General features: G+C 37.4%; 1 protein-coding gene across 1 annotated transcript in view; it reads right to left on the reverse strand.

Annotated features, from left to right (window-relative positions):
• The window catches only part of LOC107526361 (ubiquitin-conjugating enzyme E2 E2), a 213024-nt gene that overhangs the window by 37618 nt on the left and 149134 nt on the right, over positions 1 to 26272 (reverse strand). Inside the window, exon 4 of the mRNA XM_087824921.1 lies at positions 14017 to 14149. Coding sequence (XP_087681047.1) covers positions 14017 to 14149 — 133 coding nt within the window. The remainder of the gene's footprint in view (positions 1 to 14016; positions 14150 to 26272) is intronic.

The raw sequence follows: 26272 nt of genomic DNA on the forward strand, positions 1-26272 counted from the left end.
GTGCATTGTAAATAGTAGGGTCCAAAAACAAACTGGGCTGTTGCAAACTGCACTTTGAGTGTATCCTTGTGAGCACGAAAGAGGATTCCAGCCTAGATGATAACCCAGGTTGGTACGCATGGAATACTCAATGAGCACATTTTAGCAGATCTGCTGACTGACCAAATACATAGTTGGCACAAACAAGCTCTCTAGTTGGATAATTTCTGATTAGTCCTGCCTTTTTCAACATTTTCCCAATGACTAAATGAAGGCCTAAAAACATGCTTATCAAAGCTATGGATGACACAAGGCTGGGTAGACAGTTAACATACTAGTCAGAAGCAAAGACTCAAAAGGTCTAAACATGTCAAACCACAGGTTAAAACAAACAATAAAAATTTAACAGGAAAAAATACATTTGGGTTCATAGCAATATTTTTACAAGATGGAGGAGACTTGGATTCAATATAAGAATATGGAGCTTTTTGAATGGAAACTATTGTAAAAAAAATATAACATATAAAGAAAAGTACACAGGCCATCAGTGCGCAGCTCGATGAATTTCTACAACATGAACACACTGGAACTACAGCCCAGGACAAAACGTAGAGAACTGGAAGCCCCCCAGAAACCTCCCTTTCGCTTCTTCCCATCCCAAGAGTCACCACTACTCTGACTCCTGCCTCTTTAGACTCCTGGCTCTCCACACATTAGTTTTCCATGTTTTTGAACTTAAATAAATGAAATTACACAGTACATGTTCTTTTATATCTCCTTCCTTTCAACATCGTGCTTGTGAGGTTCATGGTTGTTTTTAACTTCACTGTTATGTAATATTCCACTGTATGAATACGCCATAACCCATTTATCCTTTCTACTACACATGAGTTTTCAGCCCAGGAATTTTCTGTTTAAATAAAGCTTAAGTGATAGTTGTGCAACGTGAGAAGGTGGCAGCAAAGACAAAGTTTACATATTTTCTTTGCTTAGGTATGGCTTTGAAAACAAGTACATGCATTGATTTAGCTTTCATGTGACTTCTAAAGCTGTAAAAAGGCACAGAAAAGTGATATATTCATATTATATTACTGAAGATAGACAGCTATAGTAAAAGGCACTTGGTTCTTAGATTATAATATTTTCTTCCTTTGCAAAATGTGGCCCATATACTGAATATTATTTGAAGCCTATATTTAAAGGTACAAATTATTTGCTTGTAATGTGTGTCAACAGCTGGGCTGCATAAAATATAACCTAGATACTTACAAAGTGAAGACTATTTTGAACAAGATGGAAATAAAAACTCAAGTTTTTTCTTTAACCTGGATTAACTTCTTGCCAATTAAGTTTCATGCCAATATCAGTATCACTTTATTTTAAGCTTTTAAAGATAAACTGTATTACTTTTCAGTGTTTTAAAATAAATGCATTACTTCCTACTGGGTCTACTGAATGCTCCTATGACAAACTTTTTTCTTTCTTTTTTAATCCTCACCTGAGGATACGTTGAGAGACAGGGAGGGAGGGAGGGAGAGAGAGTGAAGGAGGGAGAGGGAGTGAAGGAGGGAGGAAGAGAAGAGGGGAGGGAGGCAGGGAGGGAGGGAAAGAAAGGGGGGGAGAGAGAGAGAGAGAGAGAGAGAGGTGAGAGAAACATCAACTGGTCACCTCCCGCATGTGCCTAGGTATGTGCCCTGACCGGAAATTGAACCCGAAACCTTTTGGCATACAGGACGATGCTCCAACCAAGTTACCAGGCCAGGGCATGAAAAACCTCTTCATGGGAAAAGGAAGACCCTGCCCTCCAGGTGTATCTACTTCAGTGGGAAAGAGTGAGAATGTGTGTGCACACATGCTCTCACTGAACAACACTTCAATGCTACAAACCAACACAGCACAAACAGATTTCTGAAGTGTTAAAGACACGACAAGCAAAACGAATATTTGCTTTATCAAAAGTACCATTTGCCAGATACTACAAGACAGAAAAAAGTCTTTGTTCTCAGCTTAGTCTAATGTGATTAGGCAGAAAATAAAACCAATCAACAACTAAGAATAAATGTCAGACTGTGAGAAGTTTCATGAAAGAAGTGAACAGACTGATGTAATGGGAAATAACCATTTGGAACTATTTAAGGTGGTCAGGAAATGAACCTTTCATTAAATAACACTAAAGGTGAGGCCTGAAGAATGACAAGCTGTTGCCTGGATGGATCGAACATGTCCCAGCACAGGGTCAGCAAACCTCAACGTCCTAAATGACAAATAGGAGGCCAAGGAGGGCTGCAGTGAGGTGAGGTAGGTGGGGAGGTCCTGAAGGTCTCGCAGGACAATGTCAAAAGTTTGAATTTTACTCTAAATGCAGCAGAAAGCCACTAAAGAGTTTCAAGCAGAGCAGTGACAAACCACTGACAGAGATTAAAGGACTCTTACAGACTGTTAAACTTTCTCTTTTACAGAGGAAAATACCATGTTCCAGAGAGTTTGGTGTCATCAAAAGTTACCTGGTTTGAAAGTGTCAAGAGTATAGGTCACTGTAAGTTTTCCTTTCATAAGAAAAAGGCCAACCTTCAGACACATAGAAAGGTATTGTTACTCATAAGAGAAACTCAATTATAATTAAACATTCTTTCCTATCTATTAGATTGGTAAAGGTCAAATATTTGGTGGTGCCACACAGCAATGGTGAGGATGTAGGGAAAAGGCAGATGCATCTAAATTGGGAGTATAACTTGGTAAAACTTCTGGAGAGCAATCTGGCAATATCTATTAAAACTGAACATTTCATGTATCTTTTGTTGTAACAGTTCCAATTCTAGGAATTTACCCTACAAACATATTTACACAAGCTCACAAAGACACTAGCTACAAAGATACTCAGTGAAGCATTATTTGTGAGGGCAAAATATTGGAAAAAACTTATGTATCCAGGGAACCTGTTGAATAGATTATGTTACATTCATTCAGTGAACTACAGGGTGGGGCAAAAGTAGATTTACAGTTGATGTGAAACATAGTTTATTTTTGTATTATTATTTATTATTTATTATATTATTTTCCATGTGAAAACTATAAACCTATTTTTGCCCCCACCCTGTATAATGAAGCTAATCTACGTACATGAATATGGGACAATCCTGAAGATGATAAATGAAAAAAGCAAATGCAGGAAAAAAGTCTTTGGGAGGGGAATGATAATGCCCAGCAACAGGGAGGATGGCCTAATATCATTGGACACCTTTTGTGCTGTTTGAACATTTTACTCTGTTGTGTGTGTGCGCGTGTGTATATATACATACACACATATATATATATACATCTTTTAAAAACTGTTTTTAAAAATGGTATATTCTGCCCGTCCAGTGTATCTTAATGGATGAACCAAGAGGTCACAGTTCAATTCCCAGTCAGGGCACATGCCTAGGTTGTGGGCTCGATCCCCAGTGGGGGGCAAGTAGGAGGCAGCTGATCAGTGATGTTTCTATCTCTCTATCCCTTTCCCTTCCTCTCTCTCTCTAAAAATCAATGAAAACATATTTTAAAAATGAAATAATCTGGTTTTAAAAGCAAACCACCAAAGAATAGGTGATGTTTTAAAGTGAGAAGGGGAGGAAGAAAAACAAAAGTGAGGAAATGAAGAAAATAACTGGAAATAAACACATGTATTATGCTTTATGTGTTATTTCCTTACTGTAGAAACTACTGCTTATATAATCTATAGGGACAGACATTAAACTAAGTTAGTGGACAAGTATAGGGGAAACAAATATGCAATATATTGTACATACACAGGTTTATAATTTGGCAAATACCAAAACAAAAACCTTATTTAATCTAATTCTCTACAAAGAGAAAAGCAAAAAGGATGTTTTGCAATAACTACATAAAAGAATGCAAGGTTGGCAATAAATTGAATTACTGTATGTTTAGCAAGATCACTTCACAGCTCAGCTACTTCAGGTGTGAAAAGAGGGGGTTGCTGGACTGGAAGTCAGGAGGCTAGGAGTTTTAATCCTGAGCCTGGCACTTACTAGCTATCACGTTACTTAATCTAAGTTTTAGTTTCTTGTGGTAATGAAATCTGCCTCTCAAAGTGAGAGAACCAAGTGAGACAATGAGTGTAAAATTACAGTAAATGTTAGTATAAAACATTAGGCATTTAAAATACAGTATAATGTCTATCTAGCACACAATCCTCCATAACCACCATAATGTCAGTAGAATTGGAAACTGAAACAAAGGCCCAAGGGGAGCTTAAAGAAGGTCATTTAGTCCATTCCCATGCAGAAGTACACTTCAACCACAGGTAATTGTTTTGATTTATTTCAGGCCTTATTTAGGCACTTGTGGGAAGATTAATTTCTCTGACTGGTTTAATTGTTCATGCTTTTATGATTTATTAACAAATGAGTCTTTTAATGAGAATATGATACTTTGTGAGTCATTATTCTGTACTCTATGTGGAAAATAACTTCCCAATCCCAAAACACTGAGAACATAATGAATGAAAAAGAGAAAATGTGAGTTTCGTTCATCTTTTCAATGATCAGTCTTTCCTTTAAGAAATCCATTCTGGAAATTTATAGCTCCAAAAACCCTGTTTGGGTTGAAAATTTGCCCATTTCTATAGGTGAAATCATTTATTCTAGAATTTTAACCCCCAAACCTGTATCTCTAGCTCACATCACTCAACTTGAACTCCAGATGTAAAGCTGCCTAATGAACATTTTCCACCCAGATGTCCTATAGGTTTCTTATAGGAAACATGTTTACACCTGGTCATTCAGATGAGAAACCAGTCTTCATAGATGTCTCAAATCAGTTACCACTGGATACAAATGTTACCTCTAAAACAGTGCTCCAGGGGACAGTTACCACTATCTGGAGACATTTTTGTTACGAATTGGAGTAGTGAGAGAGAGACTGCTATTGGCATTCAGTGGGTAGAGGCAAGGGATGCATCCAACAACGGAAAAAATAGGCCTGCATGACAAAAACCTACCTTGTCCAAAGCGTCTATTATGCTTAAGTTGAGAAATCCTGTTCTATCATATCTGGAATGTAAACTCTATACAAGAAGAGACTCTTCTGTATGTTCAGTATCTGGACTGGTATACAGTACACAAATATTTACTGAATAAAGAAATAAAAAGGAATCCATATATTTTTACCCTTGTCTTCATCCCCAAAACTCAAACTTCATACTTTTCCAGCCTGGACTGTTGTGTCAGCGCCTGTTATCCTCCTTGTTTCCATGCTCCCTGGGACTGTATCTTATTATCTTTATATATAGAAGACCTTGTAAGGGCTCAATAAATCTCTGCTTTATAAATCAGCCTTAAAAATGCATTTCAAAAAGCAACCAACTTATAAGAACTTTTGGTAGGTTTCTGCTAACAAACGGACACCATATGAAAAATGTACCGGATTGCTTAGAATTTCTAGCTACACCTGTATGAATCAGTGTAGCTATCTGATTCTAGGTCTATTTTACTTACAATCTTTAACTTCTGACTTTGTTTCTCCTTACCTGCTGCAGGGCAAGACCTGAATAATACTTGCAAAGACCAGTCTATCATATCTTTCCCCTAACTCAATGGCAAGCCACAATTACATACTGAATCTGATCTTGGCCAGCTGGGAACTGAGAACATTCCTTTCTCTAATTTTCCTCGGACCTGCTTGAGCAAATCTCTAAGAGGCTGCCTGCTATCTTATCAAGAGATCCAGCTCCAACTCTAAGGAAAAAAATATCAAGGAAACCCGATCATTGCCACAAAGGGGTTATCTGGCTGGTACTCTTAAAAATTAACTCAAATCTCCCTACTATATCCAAGTTTGAACAAAATAACATTACATGTAGCTATCCAAACAAGTAATACATTTAAATAAAGTAGAGAATACAATTTTTTCTTACATGTAGAATACCATTTCCCCATCCCACTTCTCAAGTGGATGACAAAATTTGTTTTTAAATTTACAGACACTTCGTGAACACAGGGTGTCTGTTCCTTGTGTTGATCTAGTTCCATCAGGGGCTCTTTCCCACAAGGTTAGGAAAATACCAAATCTGAAGCTTTTTCCAGCTCAGTTGCACAGCAAGATTTCTTCTTCTTTTTTGTTTTTTTAACATATCTTTATTGATTTCAGAGAGAGGGAAGGAGAGAGAGAGGAACATCAATGATGAGAGAGTCATTGATTGGCCGCCTCCTGCATGCACCCAACTTGGGATTGAGCCTGCAACCCGGTCATGTGCCCTGACCGGGAATCGAACCCTGATCGCCTGGATCCTAGGTCGACACTCAACCGCTGAGCCACACCCGGCCAGGCAAGTTTTCTTCTTTACAAGACTATTCCTTCAACATCAACTTACTGTCCCTGAACTTTCTGTGACTTGTGGTGTTTCAGAGTTCCCAGTGTTCACTGTCTTCTGGGACTAGTGGATCCCTACCCTTTGATGTTTGGGATCCTGAAGATTTCATCTTGAAGTTACTCCACGCTGTTCTCTTCAGAAAACCTCTGTGAGGAGAGTATCACCCATCTAGAACTGTGAGTCTTTCTTTGGAAAAATTGCCTCTCTCTGGTAAGTGAGCTGCCATCTTTCCCTGGCTCTGACAGAGAGTGCCTCATTTTTTCAAACATCTGAATGTCTCACTCCAGTTTCCTTTGTTCATTCAACCTCCTAGTAAAAAATATCCTTTGTGAACAAATTGAGGCCTGTCTACTCCTCCCAGTTATGCCAAAAGAAATATCAACAAACACCAACTCCCACTGGAGTGAGGTCACATTCCACAGAGAAAGGAACCCCAGAGCGTGGAGGGACATGGCGCAGTACTTGTTTGAAAGCCCCACCTCTATGGCACGACTCTGAGTAGATATCAGAGGGGCCGATTACACACCTACTCCATCCAAGCTTGGGCAAAGGTGCAGGTGGCTGAGTTAATTCAACCTGAATAGATTAAGTTGGCTCGGGCAATAAGCATTTCAGAGGAGGTCATGATAAGTAAATAAAGGCCTTTCTTCCAAATTTGGTACCGCATCAGACTATAGGAAGCAAGGGAGAGTGGGATCCTCTCAAAACATGACTGAACAGAACTTCCTTTCAGCCTAATGTCTGATTTTTTCTATCAGCTTATAACCATATTTAAGTTGGTTTAGAACAAATAAAGTTGGCATTCCTTGCCGTGAAAATGAACAAACAACAGCTAACCCTGCTTCCCAGGAACCCTTAAATCGGCGGTGGCTGGACGCACGGATGGACACAGTGCGTGCTGTTTCCAAAGCGGGGAACAGCGGCCACCATTCGATCTGCTTGTATTCGTCACGCTCGCTTTAAACTTCACAGGGCCTTCAGGTGCAGCATGGCATTTTTAAAAGGGGCGTCAAAAAGGAAAATGCACTGAAAGGAAAATAACCGACTGATGAGATGTAAGTAATACGATAGCCTGCTCATGATACTGGGGAGACACGGATGGTTCTGACACAAGTGTGAAAATGACCTGTAAGTGTGAAACAAATTCCCCGTTAGCTTAGAGCTAGCAAAGTCCAGAAACCTGGATTTACTGCTCGGCACAGAATTAATGCTCAGTGTCTGAGAGTTAGGAACACACTGGAGAACAGCCCAGGTGCCTCAGGGAAGAGGGCCCTTGGCAAAACTGAAAGACCACTCAAAATCTCTTCCTAACATACTTTTCCCCTCGCATCACCTCCCTCACCTCCTTCCCAACACAGCTGGTTTAGAGAATGATCTGATAAAAAACTAACTTACACCAGAGTGTAAAATCTAAGAGAGTAAGTGTTCCTTCTTCCAGAGATATAAGCAATTTAAATCTTCTCTGTATTTGAGTCAAGAGTGAACTGGTGACTTTGAAAAGTATGTTGTGAGCAGGATGATCCTATAGGTTTTCTGTGCTTTTACTCAGAGATAATGTGACTTGCACCACATGGTGTAGGGGTATACCCTGTAGGAGGAACAGGTGGAAGCAGGAAGACCAGACAGGAAACATCCAATATAATCTGGGGGGGGAGAGCAGTCAACGGTGGCTCAGGCCAGCAGTCGATGGAGGCTCACTTACTAGGGAGAAGTGATGACAAATGGTTGCATTCTGTATTTATTTTGAGCCAGTAAGACTGGGTCTAGCTAGGCTGTGTGAGAGCAGTCAAGGATGACTGCAAGGTTTTTAGCTTTAGCAACTGGAAAACTAGAGTTTCCATTCATTGCGATGGGGAAGACTGGAGGGGTGGCTTTGGCAGGGGTGGGGTAAGGTTGTGCAATCAATAGTTTACTTTGGAACAGTTAAATTTGAGGTGACTGTTGGATGTTCAACTAGAGATGTAAAATAGGCAATTCAATGTGTATGAAAGCACTTGACTCATGGCCAAGGCTTTGAATGTATGAACTCAGGTTAAAAACAAGTTAATTCATGTTACTCCATAATAAGTGTGTTCTCTCCTCAAAGCCAGAGCAAATGAGTCAGGTTTCCACGTGCAAATCATTGCTCTTTCCAAAAATCCTGGGAGACACTGTCAACTTTCTTCTCTGAACAGTAGCAGAAGCGACAAAAACAAGTCAATAACAATAACCTAGTCAGAATAAAATTGTGGAATTCCCTGTTGAACTTTAGTTCTAGACGTATCTCTGGCTTTGAAATGCTGGATAGCATTGCTTCTTACTATAACTAGCTATCTATTTTATTCACTATTAGCCTTAACTTGTCAATTTAAGGTTAAAATCTAATGAGGGTAACAAAATATTTTGAAAATCTGACAAACCTAAATTATTTATTTCATTGTCTGAAAGCAGGTGAGATATTTTCTATTACCTGACATTTCATCACGAATTCATAGTTAGATTTTATTAACTGCCCCCCTGCAAAACATATAATACTCTCTGAAATGACTTCCAAGTTAAGATTTATTTTAAAATGTATTTGATGAAATTTGCAATGAAAGGACAAACTATATTTAAAAGCTTTTATATGTTAATATTAAAGAGCTTTATTTCTCACACAAATATTTCTATGTTTTTTTTGTTTGTTTAAAACAAGTTTTATCATTCCTTTTTGGAAAATATCTACTGGCAGACATTGTCTTCCATTACCAAAGAGAACAATTCTCTCCAGTAATAGATCTGAACATTGAGAGAGCATGTCTGACTTGTGCACAGGTTGTTTGAGATACTAAACATAAACAACAAACATGGTTGATCCCCCTTCCTACCTAATCTTAAATCTGTTTGGAATGGCCACTTATTTTTGAAAATAAAATATCTAGATCCACTGGGAGACAGAAAAAGCCAAACTATGAACAGGCTCCTCTGTGTATTTCTGCTGCAGAAACAAAGATCTGACCTATCTGGCATGACTCCTTAGGATGTATGTCATTAGAAGCTCTGAGATGTAAAACATTAACCAACATGTCACAATATTTTCAGTGTTTTTAGTTGAATAAATAATATAGGAATAAAACATATTTCATGATTTTGCTTCTGAATTTTTCAAGTACACTTGTTCATTTTATTTGGTGTGGGACTTTCAAAAAAATCTGCATATTATTCACAAAATGAGAAATAACTAGACAAAAGAAAACATGAAAACGATTCCACATCTCACTGGTAGTCAAATAAATAAAAATTAAAGTAACCACGAGATACCACTTTTCACCTACTGGACTGGCAGAGATTAAAGAAGACTAGGAATTCTCAGAGCTGATGAGAGTGTAGGGAAGTGCTATACTACCGTATTTGGATGACCATGATGTACACTGATATAATTTTTACCTGGATTGCCAACCTTTATCAAAATTATACATATGTGTGTAAACCCATCTCCCCAGAAGTTCCATTTCAACAAATATGCTTCAGGAAATAATAATGCAAGTATATAAAAATATGTAATTATAAAGATGTTCATCACATCACATCACTGATTATAACAGAAATTTTGACAAGAGCTTACGTGTCCACAGAAAATTAAATTTGATGTATTTATATAACTGAATATTTCATTGCCTCTATAACTGTAATGTAGTTATATGTTTATTGGAAATATATATAGTGTTGGGTGAATATATAATGTTAGGTAAAAAATTAATTCTGAAATCATGGGGACTATGGCCCAATTTTTATGTGTATATATCTGTGTGTATGCACAAACACATATTTATATGTATATACTTGTGTATGCAGAGAACAAAAATCTCAAAAGAAATATGCAAAATGGTATAAATAATTACTTTCTGGATTAGAATTATACATAATTTAAATTTTTTCCTTTTGCTTATCTGCAATTACTTTTCATATGTAGACTTTGCAAAGTTAAAATATTACATTATGCATTAGACTTTTAAAATATAAAAAGTGCAGGTTTTGAGTACAAGAGTAACTGTCTATAAAATGAACAAGAAAATGTAATCCTCAATAAGATATAAAGCAATGTCTACTTTAAAAATAAATAGATATCTGAATTATAACATTAAAATGCATGCTTACACTGAAAAAGAAATACAGTATTAAAAAACTTTGGGACATACCAGGAATTTATTATGCTTTTCTTTGAGGCACAATGTTATTTATGAAGTTTCATTAAACAAATATTTTCCCAGAGAAATATTATTATTAGTGGTTAACAATTCAACTAAAGACTTGGCATCAGATACTTTAGATATAACAAACAATGCTATATAAACAAAAATGCTGTAGATTTAGTAAAAGATACATAAACATATTGATTACATGTATAAGAAAATCAATGTACTAAAAACTGTACTGAAATATAGCATTTTAAAGTACAACTAGTACTTGATGTATTTAAAACTAGTATTACATACTTATAAAAATTGTTTTGCTTGCATTATTAGAACTTAGGTGCATTGAAATAGTCTGATTTTGAAAAATTAGGTAAAGTGTGGGGATGCTCAACCTAATGAAGCCCTACTCCCACAAAGTTCCTGTGCCAATAAGAGTCATCCAAATCACTCTACTGACCTTTAAGTGATATATTTGAGTACTGTAGTATGTAAAAGTCGTAAGGATTCCAACCAAGTGTGAGAGTCTGGGAAAAATTCACCTCATGGACCCAATCATGCTACAGACTAACTTTATGGTATGGGTATTTGATATCCATTAAATAGCCAATCAGATTTACTTGTGAACCTCTACTCTTACCAACAATTCTCCTTGACACCCACTTTACCCTGGGTTCATTCTTTAGAGTACTGGAAAATGCTGAATGAATCAAAATATGTGGCTAAGGGTGTTGGAAAAGAGCATAGGATGAGGGCAACACAGGAAAATAACAAGACTTAACCACAAATATGGATTACTTAGAGTAACAGAGGACTAGGAAAGGCATCAGCATGGCACTTCAAAACTATTAATAAAAAAAGTCCTTGTTTTAGTTAACAGCTTTCAAGACCCCCACGAACTTTTCCTCCTTAGAGTAACATTATCTGTCTACAAAATTCAATTTCTAAAACTGGTAAATTAGGTGGTGATAATATGCTTTGAAAAATTTCCCACTAGTTTCTAATAAATGTGCATTTAAATTGTGATTTGAGTTACCTAAGTTCAGTTTTTCTTTATCCTAAGAGATTGTCTAATCAACTTCATTCAGTGGAGGGATTTAAATTTTCTGGTAATATTCTTTTTTTTTTTTTTTTAAATACTCCTATCAAAAGGAAACCTAGTATTTCAGAAGCACAGCTATTCAAAAGCAGAAACTATCCAGCTACAGGTCAGATTTTTCAGATAGAATTGAATCTACTTCTCTGTAACTGACATCCTCTTGCTTCTATTTTTGTTCCATCCAGTCATCCAGGATAAAGTCTTAACCCCAACTCACACCACAGAGTTCCTGAAACATCTGAGGACAGCTATCAGGTTCCTCCTATGTCCTATTTTTACTAGTAAACATCTCCCAGGTAACAGTGTATAATTCAGTGGAAAGTACATGGTCCCTGGAGTCTGAGGTTCAAGTAGATCCATGGTTGTACAATACTGGAAAACCTCTCTGAGCTTCATCATCTGTGAAAGGGAACATCCTAGCCTTATTTGGGAATTCTGGAGGAGACATAAATTGGCACAGCCTATGCTAAGTACAGTGCTGACCCAGTGAAGGAACTCAAAGATGCTAATAACTCTTCTCTCTTTCTGCAGCGTATTCATTTGTCCTTCTTAAAATGAGGAGCTTAGAAGCGACTGAGGTATTTGAGATACAGTGTGACTGGTTCAGAGCCCTGGAGACTGTACTCCTAAAATGTCTCCTTAAGCCTTCAAGAACCTCATGTTCCCACAGAATTTTAGTCAGCCAGGAGCCCTCAAATTTGATTTATATGAAAATAAAGATGATCTCTCTTTTCTATCTTGAAGCATGCTTTCTTTTTGGTTCTCAATGAAATACTACACACGTAGCCAAGTTAAATTCCATTTTGCTAGTTTCGGCCTACCCTTCCTTCCAGTCTATTAAGGCCTTTTCAGAAACTGAACTACTTTAACTTACTAGCTTTCCCTTCTAGCTTTGTTTAATATACACATTTCTGTCATGCAGAATTTGGGTAAGTCCAGACATTTTCTGAGATGTATATTTCACAGAACAGACTACACCAGACCTACAAGCAGCACAACTGTCTGATCTGAGTTTTCCCTCCTCTCCCCTGCTCTGAACTTCCTTTACTGAGGAGGCTGTCAGAGAAAGGTCCTCACATCACTGGCAGTGTAACAGGTATTCTGGGTGATTTATGGGCTGGTCCAAATTAGATGTAAAGACATAAGGTTTCCATTCAGTAAAAGGAGAAAATAAATTTTAGATATATTATAGCTTTGTCACTGAAAACCTACCAAATGAAGCTCTGGGTGGTCACCAGTGCTACCAAGTCTGCCAGCTTGGATAAAATGTATTATGTAATATAGTAAGAAACGTGGGCTTTGAAGCCAGGCTTCCTGGGTTCAAGTCCTGACGCCATTATTTGCTTGCTGCTCAATGCTATGCAAGTTATTTAGTTTCTCTATACCCTTGGTTTCTTCTTTGGTAAAATTAATAGTTATTACTTTTTGCTTTGAAATCAAAACAATATGCAAGCATCAGTGGAATGGGAGAAGAAAAGAAGAGAGAGAAAAAAGAGGGAAGGTAGGAGAAAGTGAGGGGAATTACAGAAAGTCATAGTGAAGGTATAGTTTTATTTTTGCTTTTTAAATTAGTTTACTACAACCTACAACTGAAAAAAGTTTTATTTCCCTCTGCATTGAGAGTTAAGTTGCGTCAAATTCTTTCTTGATAGTCAATATACACAGTGTCCCCAGGGTCTTTACCTTTCCAAAATGGAGAACAAATTTAAACTCGTCAAATGACTGACTTACAGGCAGTAGAAAGGAATATGAAGTTCTTTACATAATTTCAATTTAAATAGGTGAAAATTTTCCCACGTTCTCATTACATTGTACTCTTGCACTTTCTCTAGTCATTTATGTATGAGTTTTCATTAATTAATCATTTGTACTAATGGACTATTAAAACACTTCTTTACTGAATTTTCTTGGTGTGGTTTTTTTAAGTCTTGTGGGCCATTTTCCATTCTAGTGCACGTGTGTATACTCATGTGAGCAGCTGAACCATGGAGGCTCCAAAATGCAAAGTTCCATAGTTGGTGCCATAAGCCCTGCCTTGGTGGGGCTCCCTCCACTTTTAGTCTGGCTCCTGGGCTTGGCTCTGGCTCCGGTTTCAGGCTCTAGGGCTGGCTCAATTTTACTCCCTTACTCTCAGCCATAACATGCTATCTAATGTTACATTTAAACATATACCACTGAAAGGAGCTATTGAAAATGGACGAGAAAAAGGCAATGAAACATGAATAAAGGGCTGGGTGGAGGAATAACCTATGATTTTCTGCATTGTTTCCTTTCACATACAATCAGCCCTGGGACACTGTCTATGCTAACAGGATAGACATGCATTCCTAGATATGCTTATTTGAGACTATGTATATGTATATACATATACAACAATATATATTGCTAAAAATAAATCAATACTTCATACTGACCTTAGGGGGTTTAAACGGATAGTCTGGTGAAAAGGTAATGTCAAGAAAGAACACCCCTCCTTCATAGACAGATCCTGGGGGTCCCAATATAGTTGACCTCCATTCATAAATGTTGTCTCCTTTGGGTCCAGCACTGAAAGAAGACATACAAATGAAATGTGCTTAGAGGTTATATAAAGCTTGGAATTTTAAAAATCTATTTATGGTAACAATATATTGAGCATTTTCATAAAAACACAACGAAGTTAACAGGTTCATTTTATATGATGATTCATTTGTCAATATCATCAGTATTCTACACACGAAATATGTTGGTATTATTTAATAAAACAGAATAAAGAAGATTCTCTTTTGTCATTTACAACCCTAAATCTATGGAACAAAAGATTCAAGGACCACAGATCACAAGTGGGAGCACAAATATTTAATAAAGCATGAAATTTTTTGTGAGGTCCTGAAAAGGTTAATAGGGTCAGAGGGTCAAAGAGACAAATTTTCAAAGCCAAAAGGGCAGCTAAAGAAGAAACAAAGCCTACTATCTATTTGTTAACAACTCAGAAAACAAATGAGGTTCTTGGAAATCAGCAAATGTTCATCATCCATAAAACTCAGCTCAAGTATCATATATCTCATTTGATTCTTCATTTTTCTCTCTCTACCCAAAGACTCCCTCCCTGCCCACCCCTCTCCACCTCTACACATCACTAGTGTGGTCTGTGGAAGATAAGACGTATCATTTCATTTTATAACTGTGTTTTGTAACTGTTTACTTTTTCTGTCCCTCCCTAAAATAGAAGTTCATTGAGAAATGGATTTTGCCTTGTCCTTAGTGCCTAGTAAGTAAATGTCTGTTGGATGATAATGGACTAACAGCAAAGCAAATGAAGCCACATGGCTGCTAGCAGCAGACATATGTCCTTGGGTCTCAGAAACTCACTGAGTATGATAAAGCCCACATGAATCAACTGAATTGTATTAATTCTCTCAGGTGAACAGGAGGCCAAAAATAATTGAGCTTTCCAGTGTTCTTTTTGCCATATCAAGCTAATACTGACATCTACCAGCCAGAAATTATCCTCACACCCTGTAGCAAAGTGGGCAACCCTATTAAGGTGTTTGGGAAATACTTTATTGTCAACAGAGATTTAGCTTCTATTCTCTCATTTTGAAATTAGTTTATATCTACAAAAATGCATTGTTGAGCAGTATATAAAAAAGCATGCATCTTATCCAAGTCAGAATTATTCTGGGAATGCAAGGATAGTGTAATAACAGAAAATTATTACTGTAATTTAACTCATTAACAGATTAAGTAGAAAAAACCAATTTCAATAGATGCAGAAAAATTCTTAGCAAATTGGAATAGAAACTTCTTTAACCTAATCTGATAAATGGCATCTATAAAAACCTTACAGCAACTAATATATTCAATGGTAAAATACTAAAAGCACACCCTTTTAAAACTGAGAAACAAGACAAGGGTGCACACTATATCCACCTCAAATCATTACTGTACTGGAGGTCATGTTCATCAAGGCATGACAGTCACAAGGGGAAAAAAGGTATATGGATTGAGATGGAAGAAATAAAACTTAACATTTGCAATATTTATGTACCCAGAAAAAATTCCCCAAGTCTCTAGACTTTATTAAACTTAATAAAAGAGTATATAGCACAGTGGCTGAATATAAGATCAATGTGCAAAAATCAACTGCATTTTCATATACCAATGAAATTAGAAAATGTATTTAAAATACCTTTTATAGTAGTATTAAAATACAAGAAACCTATGAATAAATTTCATAAAAATATAAGATTATTATGAAGAAAATTATAAAACTTATTGAAATACATGCAAGAGAATTACAGAGAGATACAAACTTTATGGGTAGGGAGACCCAATATACTGCAAATGTCAATTTCCTCCAACTTGATCCAATGCAATTCTAATAAAAAAGTCCAACAGATTTTTTAAAAATGAAACTTGACAAGTTGATTCTAAAATGTGTTTGGAAGCTCAAAAGAACTCCTCAAACCTTTCCATGCACATATGGAAATCTGACATATGTCAGAACTGATGGAGCTAGGAAAACAGTTTTTGTATTTGGAAAACAGAAAAATTGTTTTTCTACCTCAAAAAATATACAAACCTCAGCCGCAGATGGATTAAGTCCTTAAATGCAAAAGTCAGAAGTTTTAGAGTTTGGCTAAAGAGACTAACAAAGCAAGCCACACACTGAGAAAAGAGGTTTGGATCATATAAAATTGACCAAATTCTAGTGTTCAGAATATACAAATTCCTATGAATTAATAAGAAAAAGACTAATAATCCATTAGAAAAGACACAGTCATTTTCAAAAAGAGGAAACATGAATGACCAATAATGATATAAAAATGCTCAATCTCATTAAAATCAGAAAAAGGAAACATAAAATTACAATTTGATATTTTAAAAAACATACAGGCAAAAATTAACGCCTGACAAAACCAAGTGTTGCTGAGGATGTGGAAAACCAAGAACTCCTGTACACTGCTGGTGAACGTATACACTCATATGTTACAACACAGGAGCTACATTCCCAGGTACATGACCCGGAGAGATTTTTATGTATGTGTGCCAGAAGACATACACAACGGTGTTCATGGCAGCACTATTTGTAAATATCAACACTGAGAACAACACAAACGTCCCTGATAGAAAAACAGAATTCACCAAAAGAAATATTACACAAGCAGTGAAAATACGTAAACTAAATGGATGAATCTTAAAAATACCATACTGAATAAAAAACACATCTAAAAGGAACATATATGATATACTGTTTCTACAAAGTTTAAAAACAAGCAAGCAAGAAAATACACTGCTGAGGGACACATACATATATGTATTAAGGCAAGAAAATAAATGAGAACAAACTTCAAAAGAGTAGTTTCCTGGATGCAGTCAGACGGGGAGGAAAAGTGACAGGAGCTTCAATGGTTCTGGTAATGTTCTACTTCTCAGTGTATGTGGTAAATTCAGTAGTTATCTGTTTTATGACTAGGTTTCATAACTTACATGTTAGATATGTTCTTAAATATATATCAAATTTTCACACTGGGAAAAAGTCTGCCAAAAAAGTCTGCCAAAATGCTATGTGAGAACAGCAAGCTGCAGTATATTTGTACAGTGTGATCCTATTGTATAAACTAGAAACATAAAACAATTATTTTACATTGTATATAGATACTTATCTATGCCAAAATCTTTTAAGAAATGAACTGGAAAGATAAATTCATGATAGAGGCTGCAGAAGGAATAGGAGAGAGTGGAGCGATGTGATGGGAAGAAATAGATCTGGAGGAGGGGAATCAAGGAGAGTTTGATTTTATCTTCAGTGTTTGATTTCACTTATTTAAAAAAGATGAAAAAAATAAAATTACAGTTAGCCAAGTTATTGCAGAGTGTTGAAATACGTTGAGAAGCAGTGGTACAACGTACCAAAATACAGCATTCCTGGTCCCATCTTCCCCTTTACCTACCTCTCCTGAAGCTGACAATGAGGTATAGAGAGAATATGTGCAGGCAGATGACAATTAAGCTTTGGCAACAACAGCTCCTTGTTGCCAGACAAGCTCACTCATTCAGATGCATAATAAACATGGTTACACTCTGAGCTATAATTAGACCCAACATGAATAGATAAGTTTATCAGAAGGAAAAGCTTAAAAGTTGAGTAAATTATAGGTATGTAGTTACATTACTTCAAGGTAGATGAAGGAATTTAGTTTGAAAAGTACACACATGAGAGTACACAGCTATGAAACAATGTGCACAGACACATTTCCCAAATACAGAGATACAATTTCTCTGGGTCACTATACAGATAACTAACTATATAAAAATAATTATATATATAGTGACTAGATACATATAGCAATATAATTTAGGCTAAATACAGAGTCACCAAATAGTGTCACCAAGGAAGAGACTCAGAAGAAGGCAAGAGATACTTCACAAAAGTAGTGGTTGTAGATAACTTACATTCACTTTTTGCCTAGTCCAAGTTTTATCTGACTCTCAGTCAGAACTCCAAATTTTATTGGTTCTTTGAAGTCAGTCAGTTGTCTTGCAGTTAACAGTGGGTTAAATAACACAGCTAATATTATTACTCTAAGTTGGTTTATGTGGCCAAAATATATCTCTTTAAGAAAATACTTTCTGGCCTCCTCTATCATCTTAGAAGTGGCATATCCACACCACTTCCAATCCCAAAGCTTACAGCAGTGGTTCTTGAACTACACAGCCCCCTGTCCCACTCCATTTTGATATGTCCCACTTGAGAAACCTGGTGTAGAAATCCAGAGCTGTCTTGTACAATATGGTACAATGTGACTAGTTCAAACTGAGATGTGCTGTAAGTGTAAAACATATACTAAATATTGATGACAATGCAAAAGAAAGTAAAATATGTCATTACTTTTTGTTAATTACATTTTTTGTTGAAAAATGATAATATCTGGGATGTATTAGGTTAAAATAAATTAAAATTAACTTCACCTATTTCTTTTAACTTTTTAAAATGCGGCTACTAGAAAATTTAAAATCACACATGTGGCTCACACTGCACTCCTCTCCAATGGGACTGTCCTAGAGTAGCACTGCCCCGTGAAGCTCCGTGACATGGAAATGCTCCGGCTTCCATCCCTATCCAACATGGTAACTGACAGCCAAGCATGGCCTTAGGCACTTAAGATGAGGTTGCTGAGAATGAGGAAGTGGGTTTTCTATTCCATTTGATGTTAATGAATTTAAATCTAAATAGCTCCAAGAGGCTACTGGTCGCATCTACCAGACAGTGCAGATCCAGATGTTCTCGTAGTCCATACTGACCAAAGTGGTTTTTTTTAATATGTCAGAATTATCTGGATATTTACAAAACAGAAGAATGGGCTATTGTATACTTTAATTAGACCAAAGAAGAGAGGAGCACATGCTGTACACTGTTTTATATTTTTAAGTTGATCAAGTAAAAGCTGGTGCCAGAGGACACCTGCAGTGCAGAGTGATGGTGAAGAACATAAATAGGCTCTGAGCCTGTTTGTCTGAATCCTGGCTCTGTCACTGAAAATCTGTAGGACCCTGGATAAATATGTAATCTCTCTATATCTTAGTTTCCTCATTTGCAAAATGGGGCAATTACAGCATCAACCTCGTGGAGCGACTATAAAGTTTTAGTAGAAGTTTACTCACAGAGCTTGGATAATGGGTTCTGTAAGGGCCCAGTTAGTAAGCCTCCAAATGTTCGCCGCTTTTGTGTTTGTTGTCATACCTTGTGGATGACATATAAGTTCACCACCACATTCAAAAGGTTAATTACCTGGTAATTTTATAAGGGTTTCAAGATCCTAGGAGTAGAAAACAGGCTACCGAGATGGTATATAAATCATCATCACCATCACAATCACTATCAAAATCCTACAACCTAATCTTATGATGTATATTTAGATACAGAACTTTGGAACCTATCAGAATTCATGCTACTCCCAGGAAATCCAATTTTTCACTGACTAGAATGTTAATTTAATACCAGGATTTTTAGGTATGATGTTATCTAGCAATGTTTTCCCATTTGCAGTACTCTTAATAATCAATAGTCTTATTTTTTTTATTTTCAGGTTTTATTTTTTCCAGAATAAACACAGCTAACAGTTAAATTTCAAAATAAAATGCAATTAGATAAATCTATTAAAGTGTAAATATCGGCAAATTACAAATTGGTTAAATGCCCAAAGTTGCTGCTTGGAGAAGTTCTGTGAGAGAATCAACAATGTAAATCGTGTTCAGCTTTCCATGCTGCTGCCTACAGTGGATGAGCCAGTATGTATACACAAAATATTCATACATTTATAATAAAATTGCTGAGGACTAAACACTCACTGTCTTTATGATCATAAGATGCTTTAGATACATCTGAACACTTTCGCTGTGCCACAGGTGTGACTCTGAGACCAAGAGCTTTGGCAGATCTGCTGCCTTTTCATTCAACACTGATGAGATGGGTACGGGGGAGGAGGCAGGGGTGGTGTGGGGGCCTGGCTTCACCCAACAAGGAACTTGCCTTTGGAGAGAATCTCCATGTGCTAACACTAACCTGAAATTGACAGGGACAGGGCGGGTGAGAGAGAAATGAGGGGATTTCTCAGGAGCTCTAGTCATTCCTGCTTATGTGTCAGAAGTCGTGTAGCTGAATTCACCCCCTCCAGTGGGAAGTTGCACTGCTCACGCACATAGGTGTGCTGCACCTTGTCCAACGTCCCTCTGGGAGTCAACAGCTGCAGGGACACTGAGCTTCTGGATTACAACACAGTAATCTATGTGTGTCTCTAGTGTCAGACTGGAAGGAAAGGGTAGTTCCCATCCCTTAAAAGAAAATATGAAAGCAAGGCCCAGATCAGTTACAGATAAGGACAGTAGGAAAGGCAGTTAAAGAGGGGAAATGCCACAAAACTGAATGAAATGAGAAAAAACAACATGCGGGGGTGGGGAGATTCAAGGTGAAAACCATTTTCAGTGTTCTCAACGCCACGGGCTAACCTCTTTGCTGCTAAATCCAACAGTTTTTTGTCTTCATTTTACTACAATTCTCTGTAGTTTCCACCCAAACCCCTGAAAAACTCTCTTTCCCAGGTATCTCTCCAAGACCACCCTCTAACTGGCTAACTCCAATCCTGTCCTCTTCAAGGGCACCTCTTCAATGTCTGCCTCCTCAGGGCTCTGTCCTCAGACACCTTATCTTCTCACCTTCGTTCTGGGTGTCCCATAATCCACTTTCTACAATCAACCTACCAAACACCAATGGAATGAATCTCTAATCTGGTCAGAAACCCAAGAGTCACCCTTGACTCCGCTTCCTCTTTCCGTCTCTAAATCCCCCAGAGCCTGTGGAATCCTGCTGACTCCACAGCATCTCTGTAATCTGTCTACTGGAGGCATCAGCTGCCACTCAGGATGGCACCAGCATCCTCCATGGTGTCTCTACCTCGTCTTATTCTCCTCTAATCCACCCACCAGCTTCAGAGAGGGCAATCTCCAAAAAGTTTTTCAAAATGGGACCTTTTGCTTTTCTGCTTTCTCTGGCTTCTTCAAAATGCCTTCAGGACAACACCCAATTCCTTAGTAGCATACGAAGTCTTCCACAAAGACCTGGCTCTGGCTTACATCTCTGGCCTCGTCCTCTCCTCCAACTCCATTCTCCAATCACACTGGAATTACCCCACGGGAGCAGGGCTTTCTTGCCTCCTAGCTTTTGTCGTGTAGGTCTGACTTCTATTTGTCCTTCAGGCCTTAACTTAGTTGCATTCTCCTCCCAGGCATCTTCCTTACCCCCAAAGGCCAGGTTCTTCTTTGAAAGTGATAACATTCCACACAAACATAGCCTTATGAAAGCAGTTACTTATGGGACCTTTATTACTAGTAAAGGAAGAAATATTAAACAATGGAACCATCTGGATCACAGGAAAAAATACCTCATTCTGATAGTGTAAAGGCATCTATGGCCAAGAGGGTGTTGAGGAAAATGCCAGGATTACAGCTCCTGAAAGGACAAACGGAGAACGGTATTTCATAAATTCCTGAGGTTCCCTATGTTTGTATTCAGTAATTAAAAAAAAAAGAGACTAATGCCACCAAAATCCACTATCACATCTTAGGAAGTTAGGATATAATAGTGCTGATAGAAAAAAATCTATTCCATATACTAAGCTTTAAGCTGAACTGGACTTTTCATTTTCATACAGTTTCTTTCTAGTCCTGAAGTATCTGGTTCTTATTCTTGAAGTATTCCAAGCAAAATAATTATTTTATACTTTGCCAGTGAGTGCTTAATAAATGGGAGGACCTTTATCCTCAATCTCTCCTTCTAGATTTCAGGTGTAAAGATGAAAAAAAAAATGATTTCAGGTGACTGTAGTTGTATTTTACCAAATCTTAAAACCATTCCCGTCATCTACTTTGTACACCTTTTGTTAACAGTGTCAACAACTTCGCAGATAGAAAGGAGAGGAAAAGAGAATTTTAAATAAAAATAATAACTGCTTAATAAACTTGGTGCTTCCTTTTCCTAGGGAAGGTAGTAGTTAGCAAGATACTATGCTTGGCGGTTAAACTAGCTCTCTATAAGTTACTGAGGACGGAAGACTCTTAGTAAGTTCATGACACCTTAGACTTCCTTGTTTCTTTCTGTGTTTTGTGTAAGGATGACTTTGTGTGTATTTAATTTTCCCAATGTGTGATATATTGCAGTGAGAGCATAGCTTTGCAACAAAATTTAAAGTGACACAACTATACAAAATAATAAGCAGGGAGAAGTAGAGAAACTGGGAAGCAGAAAGGAAGACTGCATGGAAAAACTGAGTATTTGTCCTATTCCTTCTAAGCGCCATTTTTATAAGACACATTCACTTGTAAGCACAAAGATAAGTCACAGAGTCAAAAAGAAACCAGTTTTTTTTATATATGTGGGTTGTTAGAAATAAGATTACAATGATAAAGACTTTGGAAATCGTCTAGTTCAACTTTTTCATAATACAGAAGCAAGAATTAGAACTGGACTAGAATTCCACTGAGTTGGACATCAAGCATAAAATCAATCAAAATTACTTAAAATACTGAGTTATAGAATTTTTAATTCTTTAGTTTGCTGAAAGGACTCTAGAAATACTGAGTTATCCTCAACCTTTTTCCTCCTTTTCGACATACCCTCTCTTTGCAGGAAAAATGACCCACTTTTGCAGGTGGAGTGGGGAAAAGGATAATTTGAAAAAAATGATAAAAGCTACTCCCCCACTGAGAAATACTTCTATCCAAGCCTTCATTTCAAAAGTTATAAAATTAAGGGTCCATCAGGTGAAATGCTCTGCCTAAGACCGCACCTATAGAAGAAATCCTGAGCCCCCTGATCCTGAGGAAAAGCCTTAACTATGTCACAACTGCTGCCGATTTAGAAGACTCATCAGGAGAAACTGTGGTTACCATTATGATAACTACTCTGCTCAAGACAGGAGACCAAAGACCAAGACCAACATCTGGATTTTCTTTTACCTTTTTATCCTGGGCATGTTTCAAGGACTAGAGTCAGAAGTGGCAAGCAGACATTTTTATTTCAGCTATCAAATTGTTATTTTTAAGTTTTTTAAACTAGAAATAGTGATCTTTGACTACTCTCTTCATTTCTTTAGCAAACCTACCACTTCTTGCAACACTGCTTTTGTTGTCCACCTCCCACCCCAACTCTTGTGTGTTTTTCCCTCTATTTTGTGTGAGAAATAAAACGTTTCAAGGCATGCAGAGCTTACAGAATTAGCCTCTCTTAGCTGTACTGAAAGGACAATTTTGGCATGCTGGAGCAGGTAGCATTTCCTTATTATTTAAAAATTCCCCCATACATGTGTTAGGCAGAGCTTTAACATGCCTACTGATGTTATCTGCAGGTTAAACAAGCTTTTGACAAGAGTGCAAGCCACTGCTGCCCCTAGACAGTTTTCAGGAAGCTGAACCCTTTTCAATTTTTCAGTTCTCAAAAACGTCACCACTCACTGAGGACAGAATGTAAAGTGCTGTGGTAGCATTCCAAATGCAGCTCTGTTACTTTCTAACATTTATACTATATCAAAGTAAACATTCCATTTCAAAGTTAAGATGGGGCAGATCTTAGGGACATTTATTCTTAGACAGGAGAGTTAAGATTTATTTATTTGTATACAGAGTTAAGGCAGTTGCTTCCCAAGGAAGCTAAATACCTTCAATATACTCAATGCACTTTTCATTGGCTGAGAACACCTTTTGTTTCTTGGATAGGAATATGATAAACAATTTCTTCATACAGCTGTCTAATTTATTCCAAAAAAAGTCGACTATGAAGCCCTACCACCTGCATGATTTTTCTCTGTATCTCTGGCTCTAAGACCCATTCTCACCGTTCTCTTCCACCAGGCTGCCTGGAGGCCAAGATTAGCACAGAGGAGGAGGGAACAAGTCAACCAGAAGACTAATGGCAAAAGCAAACTACACACATGGATACTAAGTGAAGGTCTGTTGCAGAATAATACAGAAGCATCGTTAGTAAAGCACTAGTCTATCAGTGTAGCACAGTGGTAAAGAAAGTGGACTACAGATCCAGAGAGCCAGGGTGTGAATCCTGGCTCTGCCTTTAACTGTGTGGCTGAAAGCAAGTTATTTAACCTCTTGCTGTTCTCGTTTCCCTCATCTTTGAAAGAGTGACCACCTCATAGAGTTGATGTGCCCATTATACGAGCTAATACATGTAAAGAGCTTAAAACACTGCCTGGCCCATTTATTACTATCAGGTAAGTGAGAAACCGTAGGGGTGAATCAGGACCCTAAAGCTCACCTTGCCCTTCAGCCCTGGACTCAAGACAGGAAAATAGAAGTGTCTCTTTAGGGGCTCTAATTTCCGTTTTCTGTACCTGCTGTATGACATTTTGCATGCCAATGTCTCTTTCTGTCTCCCATAGTTCTCCCCATTAACTGAGCTCATGTAAGAAATTGATGTGACTAATAAGCCCACCTTTCTTGGTTTTTATTTCAGTAAAGAATAGCTTCTGTTTCACATTTTCTACCACATAACAACATCTGAGACAGCACCAGACCAAAATTCCCATATGCTCTTTAATAGTAGCCTCAAAATTTGTCCTCACACCTCCACGATACACACACATTACCACTTCAATGAAAATAAATAACTAAACATAGAGACACTTTTTTTTTTCAAGTTTAGGAGGAGAAGAAAAGCTAAATATCAGCCCTGTAAGGGGGAAGAAAGGTGCTATGTGGCTAAAACAGACCCTGTAAATAATAATTCATCACTAAAAGACATTGATCGATTGTTAATAAGAGGTGGTATTTAGTGGACTTAATTCAAAACTTACCTATGATTAATTACTTCAGGAGATCAAGATCTCTACAAGACCAAAATACTAGCTATAGGGTGCTGAGACTTATTTTCAATAGTTCCCCATCTTTCCCTCAGTGCTTGTTATGTGTAGGGCACTGTACTGTAATCTGGGCAAGACAAAAAATCAGTTCCGATCCCCCAAGGGGCTGCCTGTCTGGGCAGCACGAGAGAAGGCGGCAAGATGTATATGCTCCATGGGATTCATAAGCAAAGTGCTATGAGAGCCCTGTGAAAAGAGTGATTTAATATTATACCAAGTTCATTAGTCATGGTATCTACATCAATTTTCTACAGAAGCTATTACTACCTTTCAGATTTCAGCCACTGTCTTCTCCCTTTGTGAGCAAAACCAACACAGATTTTACTGAAGATCTGCTATTTAAGAACCACCAATGTGTAGCATCCCTTAATAATTCCTGTCAGTGTAGGCTATCTTTGAGGGATTTAGTGGTTTTTGCTTTGGTAGTGCTGCAGTAGTGGAAATAACTTGCGATGCCCATCCCTGTCTTACAGTGTCGGCTAATATGCAGCGTTGTTGGCTGCCAAGCAGATTTAATTTACCCACTTCTCTGTTTGCATTAACCTTTGAATAATAAAGCACAGCTGAGGCTGCTGTAAGAAACAAACCGAGGAATGAATAATTAAAAACACCTTCTCAGCCTTGGAAAGACCAATCCTTAACCATTAGGGGAGCTTTAATTGTGACTGAACCAAGCATTAAAAAGGCTAATTGTATTCTTTATAAACCGAAACAAATGCTAAGGACATAGTGTGACTACAATATGTGTAATATATGAAAAGCAAAGCTCTGAAAGCACCCAGTAATTAGTTCAAATAAAAAAAGTAAGAGTAGCCTGATTCTAAAGAAAAAAATACTTCTAAAGATGAGCACTCTTATTGTCTACATTCACTTGATGCAGGTGGACTGGCTGGAGCAGTATTGTAAGGGAGAGAAATGTTAAAGCTAAAACAAAAGGTTGAGAAGAGAATATATTACAGGAAAACCCTATCTTCTTTGAATCTGCCAAGCGCTATGCCAGTGCAGCTGGGATGCTTCTTTGCTTTTGATGAATTTAATTTTCCTTTGGGAACCCAAAACCAAATGTAACTGACATAGTTATGTGTTAAGATCACAAAACGGTCATTGATATTTTATATACTTGCTAAAACATGGTATCTAATATATTCAAATCAAAGAGTGCCCTGTTTATCTGAATAGCTGGAAATAATATCTCTATTTCTAGACCTTAAAGAGCAGGACATCCCCCCTAAATCAAAGAAGGCAGTTCCCCTCATTATTG

This window comes from Miniopterus natalensis, chromosome 15, assembly GCF_054644295.1.
Source record: "Miniopterus natalensis isolate mMinNat1 chromosome 15, mMinNat1.hap1, whole genome shotgun sequence".
NCBI lineage: Eukaryota > Metazoa > Chordata > Mammalia > Chiroptera > Miniopteridae > Miniopterus > Miniopterus natalensis.